Here is a 16,727-nt window from a genome sequence, read left to right on the forward strand (position 1 = left end):
AATCAAAATCAAGCAATCAATGAATACTCAAACAAAGAATCACACAAGTTCAAACTTAGATCAAAACAACATGCAACTCAAAGACAAAGTTTAGAGACTACATCCTAACCCTAGGAACTAAAGATCTACTCAAGCATGGTGAAAGAAAGCATAAAAGAGAGAGAGAATAGGCAGATCATGATGAAGCTCGAAGATCCAAGGTGGATTGGAGAGGATCTTGCAATCTTCTCTTCTCCTCTTCTTCAAGCAAGCTCCAATCTCTTTCTTCTCGCTTGATCTCTGCTCTCTAAGTGATCTAGAATGTAAAGGGGGAAAAAGCTCTCGAAATTCTGGCATAGGACCTGCTTATATAGGCAACGGATCTGACTTGGGGCTTATCGGGTTGAATTTGAATTGGGCGGCAACAGTTGATGCGACTCGTATCAAGTGGATGCGACTCGCATCATCTGGTCTTCAAGAGAGGAGTGAGGGTCGCATCGCAGGTCTCTTTGGGCTTTGATGCGACCCGCATCATGGGTGATGCGACTCGCATCAGATCTTCCTAAAGTCTGCCATTTGCCTGATTTTGCTCGATTTCGCCTGATTTCTGCAAAGTAAGAACCAAAACATAGCAGTACCACATTCTATGGATATTCAATGTAAAAGGCACCATTTGTTGGTTCAAAACATAGATTTTTGTATGGAAACAAGTCGAAATAATAGGTCTAATAAAGTGATATCAGTGCTTATATTACCCATCTCTCAAATTGGTATTATTTAAAATTCCCAACAAGTGGTATCAGAGCCTCAAGTTTCTTTTCTTTTGAGAGTGCTTTTGTAGGTTGAGATGGAAGGCAGTAGCACCATGATCAGGTTGACAAATAATAACTGGCAGATCTGGAAATCCAAAATGGAGGATATCCTTTATTGCAAGGACTTGTATGAGCCAGTTGAAGGAGATAGTGCGAAGCCGAAAGATATGGCTGACGCTGAAGGAGATAGTGCGAAGCCGAAAGATATGGCTGACGCTGATTGGACTAAATTGAACCAAAAAGCGGTCGGCACAATCAAACAGTGGCTTGATGACAGTGTGTACCACCATGTAGCGAGTGAGAAGAGTGCACATGAGTTGTGGAAGAAGCTGGAGTCACTGTATGAGCAGAAAACAGCAGCTAACAAGGCATTTCTGATCTGAAAGTTAGTAAATCTGAAATTCAGAGAAGGCACAAGTGTTGCTGAGCATTTAAATGAGTTCCAGAGCTTGATTAATCAATTGTCAGTGATGAAGATGACCTTAGAAGATGAGTTACAGGCCTCGTTGCTTTTGGGATCATTGCCCGATAGTTAGGAGACCTTGGTTGTGACAATCAGTAATGCAGCTCCGAATGGTGTGGTTACTATGAGTATAGTTACTAGCAGCTTGTTCAATGAAGAGACAAGAAGAAAGTCAACTAATACAAATAGTGCACAGGCCCTAGTCATAGAGAACAGGGAAAAAGCTGAATACCGACAACAATCAAGAGGCCGTAGCAAGTCCAAAGGCAGATCAAAATCCAAGGGATGATAGTGTTATCACTGTGGTAAAGAAGGTCACATGAAGAAAAATTGTAGAGCCTGGAAAAGATTATAGAATGAGGGAAAAAATCAGAAGAAAGATGATGACAACAAAAATATCACAGCCACGGTAACTGCAGATGATGTAGTGATTTTCTCTTGTGAAGAGGAACAATGTCTACATGTGGAAGGTCACCAAGGAGTTGAGTGGATAGTTGATACAGGTGCTTGCTATCATGCTACACCGAATAGAGAGTTCTTCACAACTTACAAGGCTGGAGACCTTGGTACAGTGAAGATGGGTAATACTAGCTACTCGAGCATTGTGGATATTGGTGATATTTGTCTGCAGACAGAATTGGTATATCGGTTAACACTGAAAGATGTGCGACATATTCCTGATTTACGTCTAAATTTGATATCAGGTGATGCATTAGACAAGGATGGATTCAAGCATTACCTAGGTGGTGGAGAATGGAAGCTTAGCAAGGGATCAATGGTTGTAGCAAGAGGGAAGTTGTGGCACTCCCTATACAGAACCCATGTGAAGGTACTCAAGAATGGACTGAATGTAGTACAAGCTGAAAGCTCTCTGAATCTGTGGCATCAACGCCTTGGCCACATGAGTGAGAAAGGGCTGCGAATTCTGGTGAGGAAGTCACACATCCCCTCGACCAAAGACGAGGTTCTGGATCTATGCGATTACTGCCCTTTTGGTAAGCAACATTGAGTCTCTTTTAGTCAAACATCAGAAAGAAAACATAATGTGTTGGAGTTGGTTTATTCTGATGTGTGTGGTCCTTTTGAGGTGGAGTCGTTGGGTGGCAATCGATACTTTCTAACATTTATTGATGATGCATCTAGAAAGGTGTGGGTTTATTTCCTGAGAATGAAAGACTAGGTATTTAATTGCTTTCAAGAGTTTCATGTCATGGTAGAGAGAGAGACAGACAAGAAGTTGAAATGTCTTCGCTCTGACAACGGGGGAGAGTATACCTCCAAAGAGTTCAAAGCATATTGTGCAAAATATGGGATTCGACATGAGAAGACAGTAACTGGAACTCCACAGCACAATGGTGTGGCTGAGAGAATGAATCGCACCATTGTAGAAAAGGTGAGATGCATGCTGAAGATGGCAAAGTTGCTGAAATAGTTTTGGGCAGAAGCAGTTCGCACAGCTTGTTATCTCATAAACAAGTCACCATCTATTCCTTTGAAGTTTGAGATACCAGAAAGAGTATGGTCCAAGAAGAATGTTTCATACTCTTATCTAAGGGTGTTTGGATGCAAAGCATATATGCATATTCCAAAGGAGCACAGATCTAAGTTGGATGATAAAGCAACTCCATGTATTTTTCTTGGATATGGAAATGAGGAATTTGGGTACAGATTATGGGACCCATAAAATAAGATAATTGTTAGGTGCAGAGATGTTGAGTTCTACGAGGGTCAGGCAGGGATAAATTTGGAAATCAACAAGAAGTCAGAGAGAGTTGATGAGTCCATAGAACTCATACCAGTTCCTTCACCTGTACAGTCAACAGCAGCAAATGAAGATGAACATAATGAAGAAGCCACTGAGGAAACCTCTGACATGAATGGTAGTAATGATGATGAGATCGTTTATGATGCTCCTGAGCAGGGGGAGCAACATCATCAAGAGGAGCCTGAAGAGCTCCAGGTAAGAAGGTCCGAAAGAGAGCACCAACCTTCTAAAAGATACCCTTCTTCAGAGTATATCTTATTGACAGAAGAAGGAGAGCCAGAAAGTTTTCAGGAGGCACAAGTTCATAAAGACAAAGCTAAGTGGCAGGATGTAATGAAGGACGAGATGAAGTCATTGCAAGAAAATGGCACATATGAGCTGGTAAAGCTTCCTAAGGGCCGAAAGGCATTGAGAAACAAATGGGTGTTCAAGCTAAAGAGAGATGGAAATGGAGAACTTATGAAGTACAAAGCCCGACTGCTAGTGAAGGGTTTTGGACAGAAACAAGGCATTGACTTTGAGAAGATTTTCTCACCAGTGGTGAAGATGACCTCCATTAATTCGTGCTGTGTTAGGTCTAGTAGCTGGCTTAGATCTTGAGCTTGAACAACTTGATGTAAAAACTGCATTCCTTCATGGTAACTTGGAAGAAGAGATCTATATGGTGCAACCAGAGGGATTTGAAGTAAAAGAGAGAGAACATGGTTTGCAAATTGAAGAAGAGTCTATATGGTTTGAAACAAGCTCCGAGACAGTGGTACAAGAAGTTTGACTCTTTTATGATGAGTCATGGGTACCAGAGAACCAAGGCAGATCCATGTGTTTACTTCAAAAGATTTTCTAATGAAAAATTTCTAATCCTTTTGCTTTATGTTGATGATATGTTGATTGCAGGACAGGATGCTCAGATGATAGCCGTGTTGAAGAAGGAGATGTCCAAGTCATTTGACATGAAGGACATGGGCCAAGCACGTCAGATATTGGGCATGCAGATTACTCGTGACAGAAAGGCCAAGAGACTTTGGTTGTCACAGGAGAAGTACATTGAAAGGGTGCTTGAGAGATTCAACATGCAAGGAGCAAAGGAAGTAAGCTGTCCACTTCCTAGCCATTTGAAATTGAGCAAGAAGCTGTGTCCATCAACAGAGAAAGAAAAGGATGAAATGTCAAGTGTACCATACTCCTCAGTTGTAGGGAGTTTGATGTATGCGATGGTTTGCACCAGGCCAGATATAGCTCATGCAGTCGGTATGGTAAGCAGATTCCTCTCTAATCCAGGAAAACAACATTGGGAAGCAGTGAAGTGGATTCTTAGATATCTAAGAGGCACTTCCAATTTGTGTTTGAGTTTTGGAAATGGTGAACCTGTGTTAGAAGGCTACACAGATGCTGATATGGCTGGAGATCTAGATCACAGAAAATCCACTTCGGGTTATGTGTTTACTTTTGCAGGGGGAGTCGTGTCATGGCAGTCCAAATTGCAGAAATGTGTGGTTTTGTCAACCACAGAAGCAGAATACATTGCAGTAACTGAAGCTGGTAAGGAGCTACTGTGGTTGGTTAGATTTCTCCTGGAGCTTGGTATGCAACAGGAAGATGCAATTGTTTTCTGTGATAGTCAGAGTGCTATAGATTTGAGCAAGAATGCTACATATCACTCCAGAACTAAGCATATTGATGTGAGATTTCATTGGTTAAGAGATGTAATAGAAAATCAGCAGATGAAGCGGAAGAAAATCCACACGGATAAGAACCCGTCAGACATGTTGACGAAGATAGTCTCGAAAGACAAGCTTGAGCTTTGTTGCCGGCTTGTCGGCATGAATACCAAGTGATGACTTGAAGATCGGCGTGCCTCTCTCCGTGAGCTGGAGGGGGAGATTGTTGGGCCGTTGTTGGGTCCAGCCCATTTAGGCAAAAAGAAAGAAACAAAAATAAAATGAAAATAGAAAAGGTGTGGCTGTGCTGCTGGTTGCTTCGTGAGAAACACAGAGAAGGGAAAAAGAAAAAGACAGAGAGGAGGCGGAAAGAAGAAAAGAGAGAGAGAAGAAGAAGGAGAGAGAAAGAGAAGGTGGAGAAGAAGAAGAAAACGAAGAGCAAGCTAGTCTCTTTGATTTCACTATCTTGATCAACTTTCTCCTTGTTTGTAAGAAGAGAATTTCTCGTTTTCTCAAATTTAGGGTTTGCTCGGGTTTGAATGAAATTGGAAGTTTGAAAGGGATATTTCTTTTTAATATGTTATCTCTTGTTTTTTCTCTTTATTACTGTGTGTATACATCAGTTTAGGGTTAAACTTGAGAAGAACAATTGTACCCGTTTCTTGTTGGTATAGTGAAATTTGCTGGTGTGCCCTGTGGTTTTTTACCCTCCAAGTTGAGAGGGTTTTCCACGTAAATCTGGTGTCTTTTGTGTTTGTGCTTGATCTCATATTATCTTGATTTGGCTTGTGCATTTTGACATTTGAACTTTTCGGTACCAACTGGTACGATGCTTATATTACCCATCTCTCAAATTGGTTGATTATACAATAGACATTTCTCAATTGGTATTATCTAAAATTCTCAACAGATGGATATGTTAAAATGTGCTTGCAGATCAAATTTTATATTTTTTGAAAATTTTTACTATTTATTAAAATGGGTACAAAAATTTCATGGTCTGAATATAGCGATTTTGTTAAATACTTAATAAATAGTAAAAAAATTCCAAAAAATATAAAATTTGATCTGCAATCACATTTTAACATATCAATTATATTGAATGGTTTTGATCAACTATTTAAACTTTAAAAACTTTGAAAATCGATAGTGTAATTCGGTATCACCAAAAAATATGTAATTGGATCCCTCCTCAGTTCTTTAATAACATATTGCATTCTCCACATTATTTTCTTAATATAAGATTGTCTAAATATTAGTAAACAAATTTTCTGTCTTGTTTGCTAATCATCTTCTGATCTTCTGTAATCGTATCATGGTGTAAATTCCAACTACCGATGAGTTACTTTCAATGTCGATTTGAAATTAAAGAATTGACATTGAGAGTGACTCATCAGTGTCAGTTTCTCATATTAAAACCAACACTGACATTTTGAAATCATCCGAGTTGGTTTTATAATTATGAACCGACGTCGACGCTAAAATAAGCGATACTATACTATATTGTCGGTTCTATATATATATATATATATAATTTGTCTCGGATATATTTACATTATTTACACATTTATCACTAATGATTATTAGTGTCTGTTTTTGTTTTTGCTTTTTACAAAATCGATACTAATGTGCCAATTAATGATGCATATTGTAGACTTTTGACCATTATCTAATCCTAACACCAAAAAAAGGGGGGGGGGGGGGGGGGGGGGGGGGGGGGGGGTAGACACTTAATGGATGTCAGCCAGTGGACACTAAACATATTTCATAATTTACATGAAGACCAGAACCAATCAAAATGCACAGAAAAGGAGAGATGATGAAGTGGTGTGTTTGTTTCCTCTCAGAAGAATCCACTACTAGCTAGTATTCAGATTTCTGAGACAGAGAGGAGGGACGGAGGAAGAGGAGATTCTTGCTGGGTTCTCATCCAGCAGCTAGTACTGTTCTCTTTTTTATGATTCAAAAAGGGGGGCTAGCTGGGAATAATAGAGTAACTTGGAGGAGAGAGAGAGAGAGACACGCCTACTATAAGAACTTAATTCCCTGTCCTCTCTTGCTCATTAATTTGCACATTTGTTTCTCTCTCTCCTCCTCTCTCATTGTAGCTTGTTATCTACAAGGAGGAGATGGAAGCAAGGCAACAAGGGGACCTTACACTTGTAAATGAAAACCAAAGGAGACTTAAGAGAATTTGTGTTTTTTGTGGAAGCAGACTTGGAAACAAAGCCTCGTTTGGTGAAGCAGCTGTTCAATTAGGCAAGGCATTGGTAAGAATACGTTCATCCTTTTCCAAAATGTAAAAGGGAAATGCTTTCGGCCAGAAATGAAAGAAAAAAATCTATCGAAAAATCAGAAATATTTACTTTAATTAACACAACTTTTATTTTATTAGTTATTACATGCACCTTTTCTTGCTGATCTTGTTGACCACCTTTGGTATATGTATTACATCTTGTTTTTTTGGGCATAGCATGTAGATTAGTATACAAGAATCTGTTTTGTGCTTAATCTTGTTAACCCACACTAATACTTCTGTCAGCAATAACCAACCCTAAACCCTAAACTTGGATTAAAAAAATCATTTGTTGTAATATATAATAAGGATATTAAATAGTTAGGTGGCTTCTTCTTCTTCTTCAAAGACTTTATTCTCAAACAAGTTGGGATAGGTTATAAATGAAATCCAACCGAAATCAACAATACAGGAACTTTCCAAGAGGTCACCCATTCTAGTACTACTCCTGCCTGAGGGTTTCATTTTCATAAAGAGATTTTTTACTACTGACTCGCCAACTCTATCACGAACCCTCCTCCTTTTTTATCCTCAAACAGATCCTATACTTAGCTTGGTTCTTCTTAATGCAGCATTTACTATTTAAGAACTCTGAAATGAAAAAAGATATATATTATTTAAGAAATCCTTTTTTTTTATTTTCAATATTCCATTAGTCTGTGTCATAGACTGATTCTTCTCATTTATTTATCTATTTATTACTTTTTGAAGTAGGATCCCTCTCATTTATTTCTCTCTGGTATGGAATAGGAAGATGGGTGCAAAAAAAAAAAAAAAGGCATATTCACCTAACGTACTAATCAGCAATAAATTATCTTAGAATAGCTTCATTTCATGAAAGTCTCTTAAATCTTTCATATTCAAGTTATATTATATTTCAAGCTTAATATATAAAGGAAAACTTATATTTTAGGATTAATTAATTCTTAGTTTTCATGGGCGCTTCTTTGGCTAGCTTTGGATATAGCGCTTAAGCTATACATTACATGTTATCTATTATTTAAGCTAATTTGCTTTCTATTTTTAGGTAGAGAGAGAGATCGACCTTGTATATGGAGGAGGAAGTGCAGGTCTAATGGGTATAGTGTCTCAAACAGTGCACAATGGGGGACGCCATGTACTAGGGTAATATTTTCATAAGAATAAACTTTAAATTTTATATTTTGCACTGTAAGTAATTAAGTAATACACATTAATTATACATGCACCAAAATTTATTCTCAAATTTGTTCTCCTCTGCAGGGTAATCCCAACTGCCCTTCTTCCAGAGGAGGTGAAGCCAAATTAATTCTCTCTGATACAATACTATATATGTCAAATCAAAAGATATGTAGACAAGATTATGTAATCATCAGTAGATTTTTTCTACTAATTAACAAATGTATAATTTGATTAGTGTAGGTTTCTGGAGAGACTATAGGAGAGGTAAAGCAAGTTGCTGACATGCATGAACGTAAGGCTGAAATGGCAAAAAACTCAGATGCTTTTATTGCCCTTCCAGGTTATATAATATATTTAGAATTAGCAATTGCGTTGATTATCCAGATGTATATAAAGACATTATACTGTTAACTGATTTAATAGCATGCCATGTGGGGCCTTAAATCCACATATAAATATATTGTTTAGAAAGTCTATACACAACTGCAATTTTTATTTTATGATCAAATTAGATGACAAGTAGGACTGCGATTCCATGCTAAAAAGATAAAGACGATCATGTCTCGGCATTGTTTAGAAAGTCTATACACAACTGCAATTTTCATTTTATGATCAAATTAATTAGATGACAAGTAGGACTGCGCTTCCATGCTAAAAAGATAAAGACGATCATGTCTCGGCATTTTTAATGTTGTAAAGCTGTTTTCTTCACTCGATCTATATAGGCTTTCTTTTATGATTTATACATACAAAAAATGTTGAAACGATCCATAAATGTGCAAAGGGAACAAACAGCCAATTGTATAATATATGTGTGTGTTAACTTATTGGATTCATGACTTGAGATACACTTTCATAATTTTTCTCAAATGTAAATTTAATGGCAACTAGCTGGATATATATTCTTTTGCAACATGACATTTACGTATTGAACTACCTTGGTAATTAATTAGGTGGTTATGGAACAATGGAGGAACTTTTGGAGATAATTGCATGGTTGCAACTTGGAATCCATGACAAACCGGTGAGCTCAAGATCTTATAATATTGTCCATCTAAAGATGGTAGATTTTTTTTTTTTTTTTTTTGTGTTGTTGTTGTGAGAAAAGGTACTAATAATTTAGAAAACACTTTCATATATATTATTATCGCTAAAAATGGCTAGAACTCCTAGGGCTTGTTTATCCAGTTTATATAACTGCTAACGGTTTTTAATGAAATCGGTGGGTTACATCCACTTTCTTCCAAAAAAATGTAACTGCTAAAACATAAGAATAATGAAAGGATTGCACATATTCTGCGAGGTGTAGAAAGTATAAAATAAATTAAACAATTAATCAGTATGCTCAAAATCTTAGCATGATTCCTATCCATAGCACTTGGGGATCATATTCCCAGAATGAACAACACAAAAGGATAACTGAAGAAGTCCATCTGCAGCTACCAACTTTTTTAAGAATGTTTAATATCTAATCCTTAATTAGCGTAGCTGACACCTACATTGTACCAGGTACCTTTTCTTCAAGGTTTTAATTAGTACTTGATTACAATGCTTAATTAAATACCCCAGGAACATTTTTTTATAATTATAGGTTCAGAAAATTTTAGAGATATGCAAAGAAAATCAAAACGCAAGATATCATCATTTAGTTAATCTGGAAGCTTGGCTTACAAGAGATTATCATAAAAACTCTTAAGATTTCTAAATGAAATTAATGTGCTAATTTTTTTTTTAAAAGGCTGACAGTGGCTGTCAGTTAATGTGCTAATATTTATTGGAAATTTTTGAATAATTAGGTGGCGCTGCTTAACGTGGATGGATACTACGATGGTTTGCTCTCGTTATTTGACAAGGCAGTGGAAGAAGGTTTCATCGAAGATTCAGCACGCCATATCTTTGTCTATGCAGATAGCCCAGAAGAACTCATAGAGAAATTAGAATGGAAACAAAACGAGATCAATTCTAGCTCTCACCAAATAAAATTACCTGGTAGAAATACCATAAGTTGAGATTTCAACTCACTATATTTGTTATGATTAGCGTTTCTTTCCTCGTTAAAGTGTTTCTATATATATGTACCAGTACCAGTATATATAGATAAAGCTAATGAATTGTTGGTCCTAGTTTGTTAATTGCTATTGGCTGTGTACTTGTGTGTGCGTGTGTGTCAGGGGAACAGACAAAAGCAGGGGTGTGGACCAATTATTAATGTCTGCTGCTCCTGCCTGTGCCAGTGCCTAGTGGATTGTACCAATATGACCTGTTTCTATGTGTATGGGTTGTTGTCATGCCTTTTGTACATTACTGATATATAATTGTGTGATGTTTGATTTGGCATTTGCCACTTGCTACTTGTATGGACTATGGAGTGGTGTTTTTGTTTTTTAATTTTCCCGAGTTAAAAAAGGAGAAGGTACAATGACACGGTACGTAGCTTTGACATGTTCTGTTTGCCTGGTCGCCACTTTGTGACATAAATAATAAGAAAAACATTGTAATTTTTTTTTTTTTTGATGGTTGGCATAAAATATGCCAACAAATGCAACATTGTAAGTTTTTACAGAGGGAGTTGTCCAGTATGAAAACTAAAGGTGGTAAGGAACGTGAACGAGCACCAGGAACGGCTATAAAAGTTAGCCAGGACGGCTTAAGCCATCCGTATTATTTCAAAATTCTAAATATGTATATTGAAATTAATTTCAATTTTATATTTTATAATTTTTTATAACCTAACACCATCATAAAATATCAAATATTTACTTGTAGTCTAGCAATTAGAACTTTATTTTGTGAGTGTGAGAACTTGGATTCAAATTCCACCTAAATTGTGTATTTTAAATTCCAATGACTTTTATTAAGATTTTCTAGTTCCGCTCCTAACAAATATATCTTTTTTGTCTTCGATTTTAACCTAAAAATATGTGAAAGAAAACAGTCCTATTTGAGAAAAAATAGAAAGATTAAGCAAACTTGACAATAATGAAGAGAAAAACAAAGTTATAATCCGTGAGAATTAAAAAAAATTAAGTCTGAGCAAACGACTTTTTTTAAGTCTGGAATTTGGAAGGAAATCCCAACCCAAGAAGAAAAAATAAATAAACGAATGATAACTCGACAAAAATTGGTATGAAACTGGCTTTTTCCAAAATTTCTCATGGAAATATGGCTTGCCGAACAGACTCTTAGTCATTGCAATTTGTGAGTTTGCAATACAAATTCAAGGACAGCATTGCAAAAATTTTAAACAAATTAATATAAGATTATTTGCTGCGGAGGAATCGGGGGACTTGATTTGTCTGCCACCAAGGCACTATTATATTGTTTTGGTCTTCAACAAAGACACAAAAAAAAGGCTTGAAAGGAATGGCCATTTAGCACAAAGTAATAATGAAGAAAATCATGGGGAGAATCAATCAAAAGATACGTCGAAATTTCTTTCTCTTTTCTTTTTGGGGTAAAAAGGCAAATTGTTTAAACTATCACCAGCGCGAGATCCAGCTTTGTTTAGTTTTTTCTGTTTGGATGCATTGTATTTATTAGAGACAAATAGGGACCCATTTGATGGATACAGTTCCAGCGCGCAGCAGGAAATAAATTACGAGGATGAAATTATTCGATTGATACAGCTTAGCACAGGGCAGAACGAATATGAGATAAATATATATATTTACGTGTGCGTTAATTCCATTTTTAGAAAGTGAATAACTAACGTGGGGATCAAATTATAACTTAATTCATTTTTAAGGACATGCATGTTTGATTGTCATTAATTGATGAGAACTCACATCCACAAATAGAAATGCTTGTGAGATTGTATTGGAAATTACTTTTTCTCTTTTTGAAGAGCTTCATGATAATATTGATTTTCTTATTAATGTTGAAATTATTAAATTTTGATTCTTATAATTTGACCGTTCTTCTTTTATATCATAGGAGATAATTTTTGCTTGCTTGTGTGAATCCAACAGCATCAATAATGGTAACCCTACTTTCTCCACCAAAGTTGTACTCGCAGCATTTGCACAACTACCTCCATCATTGGTCATGTTACACAGTCAGCCTGATTTTTTTACATGATATCGGGTATGAAATATATTCTCAAGATTTTCCATACTTTAATGCTCTTAAGATTTCTATCTACTCCATTAGGGGTGTCAATGGGTACGGTACGGATCGGGTTGAGACATTTTCATACTCATACCCATTAAAATTGACCTTACTCATACCCTACCCATACTCATTAAAAATTGATCTTATCCTACCCTACCCTTACCCGGTAATATTATCGGGTAATGAAACGGTAGCGGGTGAACAACGGATAATACTAGTATAATAATTAGTTTTATTATATTTTACAAATTAAATATCAAAAACTCATTCATTTTAACACATATATAATTGCATTTCTAATAAAAAATAAAATAAATGTGCAATCAATTCCAACTAAATTATTTTTTATAAAGAATAAAAATTCAAAAACATGAATACACATTTAAGTGAATTGGAAATTGAATTGAATATATATTTGGATTTTATAATTACCCTATAGGGTAACGGGTACGAAATAGTCATTACCCATACCCTTACCCATTTATTTAACGAAAAAAAAATCTTACCCTTACCCATACCCATACCCAATAAGCTAACAAAAAAAAAAACATTACCCATACCCGCCTTATCGAATACGATACGGGTCGAGTAAACGGCTAAAAAGGTATCATTGACACCCCTATACTCCATCTCTCTCATACCTACCATTTATGCGATACTTCCAATACTCATCTTCTTCTCTATTCTCATAACTGGATTCAATATTGGATTCTCTTTTTAATAGAATTAGTTATGTTTGATAGTTAGCATTTTGTTGTAATTAGTGAATTAGTTAAGAAGATGTTAGAAATATTATTAGAGTTGTTAAGATGTTGTTAGTGGCAGAATTGTAATTAGACAAGACTCTATATATAGAGCATAGTTGTAATCAAAGATCAATCAAGGAAATAAAATTTTATTTCATATCTCTCTCTATTCTATTATGCTTTGTGATATTATAACTTTGGTAAGTTAGAATTAGACTTGCGCCTATTCCAGAAATTATACCTCTAATCCTACCCTATTCCAGTTTATAAAAAAAAAAACCTTTATTCCAGAAATAAGCTTATGTTCCTCTCTATTCTAGTCTAAATCATGTTTATTCCCTCTATTCTCTCAATCCTTAATCTCTTCCTATTCTCCTCTATTCCACATCTTCTCTCCCCAAATAGATCGTGGAACTCTATTCTAGATCCGCAGCGGACCTTACTGTCACCTGCTCCGACGAGTACCATCTCGGGCTGGGCCTTAATATCAACCGAGTCAGACGCATCACCTGGTGGTTGCATCGGACGACAGAGCCACATCTAATTGCCGATCGACACTCTACCGAATCACGTCACGCCGAAGAAGCTCCTCCACTGCCACCTCATTGCCTGAAACGGAGGTCCGTGAGTCGACACAATTGAAGGATTTCATGATGCGGCAAGGCAATAAATTCAAAAAATTTGACCCTCTTACAGGCATCTACGGATCTACTTTATTATGTTAATTCTATTAAAGCAATTCATATATATGCAAATGGATATCTACTCATTCATTCATCACAAATATATCTACTAAAGGTGATTTGGATATACCTCTACCGAATGTCAATTTGGTAAATAGAGAGAAGTTGTATTCTCTTCTAGGTCTCTTGAATACCTTCGTTTGCCGAAACGGCTTCCTAGTGTTCACCTTGAACTAAACAAAGATTAGAAAGACCTTGCTAGAGGTCTTAATCTAATCTAAGCTTAGAACCTAGTTAATAACCCTTCTTGTTCTTCTAATAATTCTTCATTATAGAAACTAATAATATGAGAGGAAGAGGGGTGGCGGCTAGGAATGAGAGGAAGAGAAGGAAATAAATTTTCAAAAAATTGCTTGCTTGAATGCCTTCTCTACCTCTCCTTATATACATATATACTAGGGTTTCCATTGTGTAACCTTCCTAATATAATCATCCTTATTATTAAAAAAAGCCAACCTTAGCCGCTGCTACAGTGTGCACTACAGTAACTGCTACAGTACCAGCCTCAACTCATATTAATTTTGGATTTTAATAAACTTATGTTATAACAATGTTTTGCACATTATTATATTTATGTGTCATGTATATTATACTATATAGGCTGTGGCTAATTTGCTGCCGGCAGCATTTCTGCCGGCGGTGCTGCCACTGTTTTTTCTATTTTTTGATGTTCAAACGACAAATCTAAACCGTTAGATGTTTAATCTATATTATCATCTACTTGGAGACCAAATTTTACATTTTTTGGAATTTTTTTACTATATATTAAGCTGGTTTGAAAACCGCTGATTTCAATGCTGCAGAAATTTACTGAAATCAGCGGTTTTCAAACCAGCTTAATATATAGTAAAAAAATTCCAAAAAATGTAAAATTTGGTCTCCAAGTAGATTATAATATAGATTAAACATCTAACGGTTTGGATTTGTTGTTTGGACATCACACGGCTAAATATAGCCCCGGCAGCACCTCTGCCGAAATGCTGCCAGCAGCAATTTAGACAGACCCATACTATATAATATGCACCATATTATACCAAATAATATATATGCACACTTCTCATAAATTTATCTTCGTTCTAAGCAGTCATGATATTTATTTATCACATGTATATTATTTCATGTCATATAAAACAATATACATCATATAAATAAAATATCCTTCTTGTTTCTCGTTCAGTTAGTGTGACCTATATGGAGGATCTGTGTTATGTTGGCAATGGCATAAAACATTTTATTACCATAAACTATATGTGGTATTCTAGCTATACATTATAGTTACCCAAATAACATAGATGTAAAGTATCATTTTTACAATACATAATCATTTAAAGTAACGTTACAAATAACATTACTTGTGTCCATTCCTTGCCACATGATATTATAAATAATATACAAAGTCGGACTGTGTCATCTTTGTATTATATTCGTGTCTTGGTCTCTTAAGTAAATTATAAATATATAACTGCACTTCAGTTATATTGCATGCATTATAATTCTACTTTACCAAGGGGCTCATAAAATATCATCACTCATTATAAATGAGGGGCAATGATACTGTTGACATACAACTTTCTCCTGCACAAGTTATATACAAGGAACTAATATTTTTATCACCACTTATGGTAAGCAACTTTTAATACTAATTACATTGTATACTTCTCATGTGAAAAAAAAAAATATCTCATATCTTATAATTCTGAGACACAATGAAAATATTAATGACACTAACATAACCCATATAATATTTTCATTCGTTAGGTATGTTCAATATATGAAACCTTTCATATACTCATGTTATTAAACGATAAGCCTTTATCAATATTTATAGAACTACAATGTACTTTAATCAACATGACAAATTTTTCATGGTATATTAGTGTTCTATGCTAATAACCAAGTTTGTAAACATTTTAGAAATTTATGTTTGTCATCATATAGAGTTTTATGGTTCAAGACCAAGAGCATCTTCTTCAACACTTCTATATATAAGCATAAATTTTATGGAACAAAATGCATGTAGCATCTAATTCATAAACATCACCATTTGGCGCACAATATAATTTAAAAGATGATTAAACATGACTACACATGACAAAAATAACATAAAATTTATATATGTATGTCAAATAAATTCAAATTCCTCATTTCTTTATTTTACTGTACATAATTTTTTTTAAAATATTATTCTTTATTTTGCAGTTAGTTACCTTTTTTTTCTTATTTTTATTTTCCTTTTTATTTCTTGCTTAAGCTAACTTAAAAGCAATAAAAAAAATAGAAAACCAAACATAATTACATGTGATCAAACAAAACTAACATACAAAAGACAAGCATTTTTCGCGAGGATAAAAAGTAATTTTTTGTGACGGAGTACTATCATAAAAGTGTTTTTTCTATTCGTGGTGGTACTTTTTGCGACAGAGTCCCGTCATAAATGCACATTTTCTCTCGCAAAAAGTGCCTACTTTGTTATTGTTAATAACAATGTCAACATGGCTAACATAACATGATTATTCGTATATTTTTTTTGTCACGGCATGACACGTAAAACTTAATCATGACATTAAATCACCACATAATTAGTCACTACATTACACAACACGCCATAGCACAAAGTTACATCTCTGCACAGAACAATAGGCCACCAGCGTTTCACTTCTTATGGCATCAATTGAACAAGAACGTGGGTAATACTCTTCAAAATAATCAGAATATTTACACGCATAAATTTCTGGTCATGGGAAAACAACTGAGAGCACATGATGCATTGACACCAGACTAGAGGAATAGACGTGATGGAGCAACTCACCATCACCATGCTGTGATTCTGCATTTGCTCAGAGATTCAGTGTCTTAGTCAGGGGTCCCCAAACCCCCATTCTCATCTCACACAGCTGTACGCACAGCATGTACTGCACATCTGTACTACTGTACCAGTACCACCTCATATATTATCTATCGGATTGGCTTGCTTTTCTATTATCCCATTTATGG

At 35.5% G+C, this 16,727-nt stretch overlaps 2 protein-coding genes across 2 annotated transcripts; both read left to right on the forward strand.

Annotated features, from left to right (window-relative positions):
• The first annotated feature begins 826 nt into the window (after positions 1 to 826).
• On the forward strand, positions 827 to 4,854 carry LOC144551385 (uncharacterized). The gene is made up of 4 exons (XM_078299328.1): positions 827 to 1,131; positions 1,198 to 1,322; positions 1,725 to 2,249; positions 3,914 to 4,854. The coding sequence occupies exons 1-4, from the start codon at positions 827 to 829 to the stop codon at positions 4,852 to 4,854; spliced, it is 1,896 nt and encodes a 631-aa protein (XP_078155454.1).
• A 1,639-nt stretch (positions 4,855 to 6,493) lies between these two features.
• On the forward strand, positions 6,494 to 10,461 carry LOC144551924 (putative cytokinin riboside 5'-monophosphate phosphoribohydrolase LOG6). Its single transcript, XM_078300032.1, has 6 exons — positions 6,494 to 6,947; positions 8,001 to 8,098; positions 8,216 to 8,246; positions 8,375 to 8,474; positions 9,088 to 9,158; positions 9,931 to 10,461. The coding sequence occupies exons 1-6, from the start codon at positions 6,807 to 6,809 to the stop codon at positions 10,141 to 10,143; spliced, it is 654 nt and encodes a 217-aa protein (XP_078156158.1). The 5' UTR covers positions 6,494 to 6,806; the 3' UTR covers positions 10,144 to 10,461.
• Positions 10,462 to 16,727: the final 6,266 nt, after the last annotated feature.

Source organism: Carex rostrata, chromosome 3 (genome assembly GCF_964058835.1).
Source record: "Carex rostrata chromosome 3, lpCarRost1.2, whole genome shotgun sequence".
NCBI lineage: Eukaryota > Viridiplantae > Streptophyta > Magnoliopsida > Poales > Cyperaceae > Carex > Carex rostrata.

Bases quoted from the DNA above. Each gene is read 5' to 3' on its own strand.
- LOC144551385 (XM_078299328.1), top strand. From the start codon at position 827: ATGGAAGGCAGTAGCACCATGATCAGGTTGACAAATAATAACTGGCAG. The intron at 1,323-1,724 runs GTTAGGAGACCT...TACATGTGGAAG, and splicing joins TTTGGGATCATTGCCCGATA to GTCACCAAGGAGTTGAGTGG. The intron at 2,250-3,913 runs GTAAGCAACATT...TGTTGATTGCAG, and splicing joins ATGCGATTACTGCCCTTTTG to GACAGGATGCTCAGATGATA.
- LOC144551924 (XM_078300032.1), top strand. From the start codon at position 6,807: ATGGAAGCAAGGCAACAAGGGGACCTTACACTTGTAAATGAAAACCAA. The intron at 8,099-8,215 runs GTAATATTTTCA...TCTCCTCTGCAG, and splicing joins GGGGGACGCCATGTACTAGG to GGTAATCCCAACTGCCCTTC. The intron at 9,159-9,930 runs GTGAGCTCAAGA...TTGAATAATTAG, and splicing joins TTGGAATCCATGACAAACCG to GTGGCGCTGCTTAACGTGGA.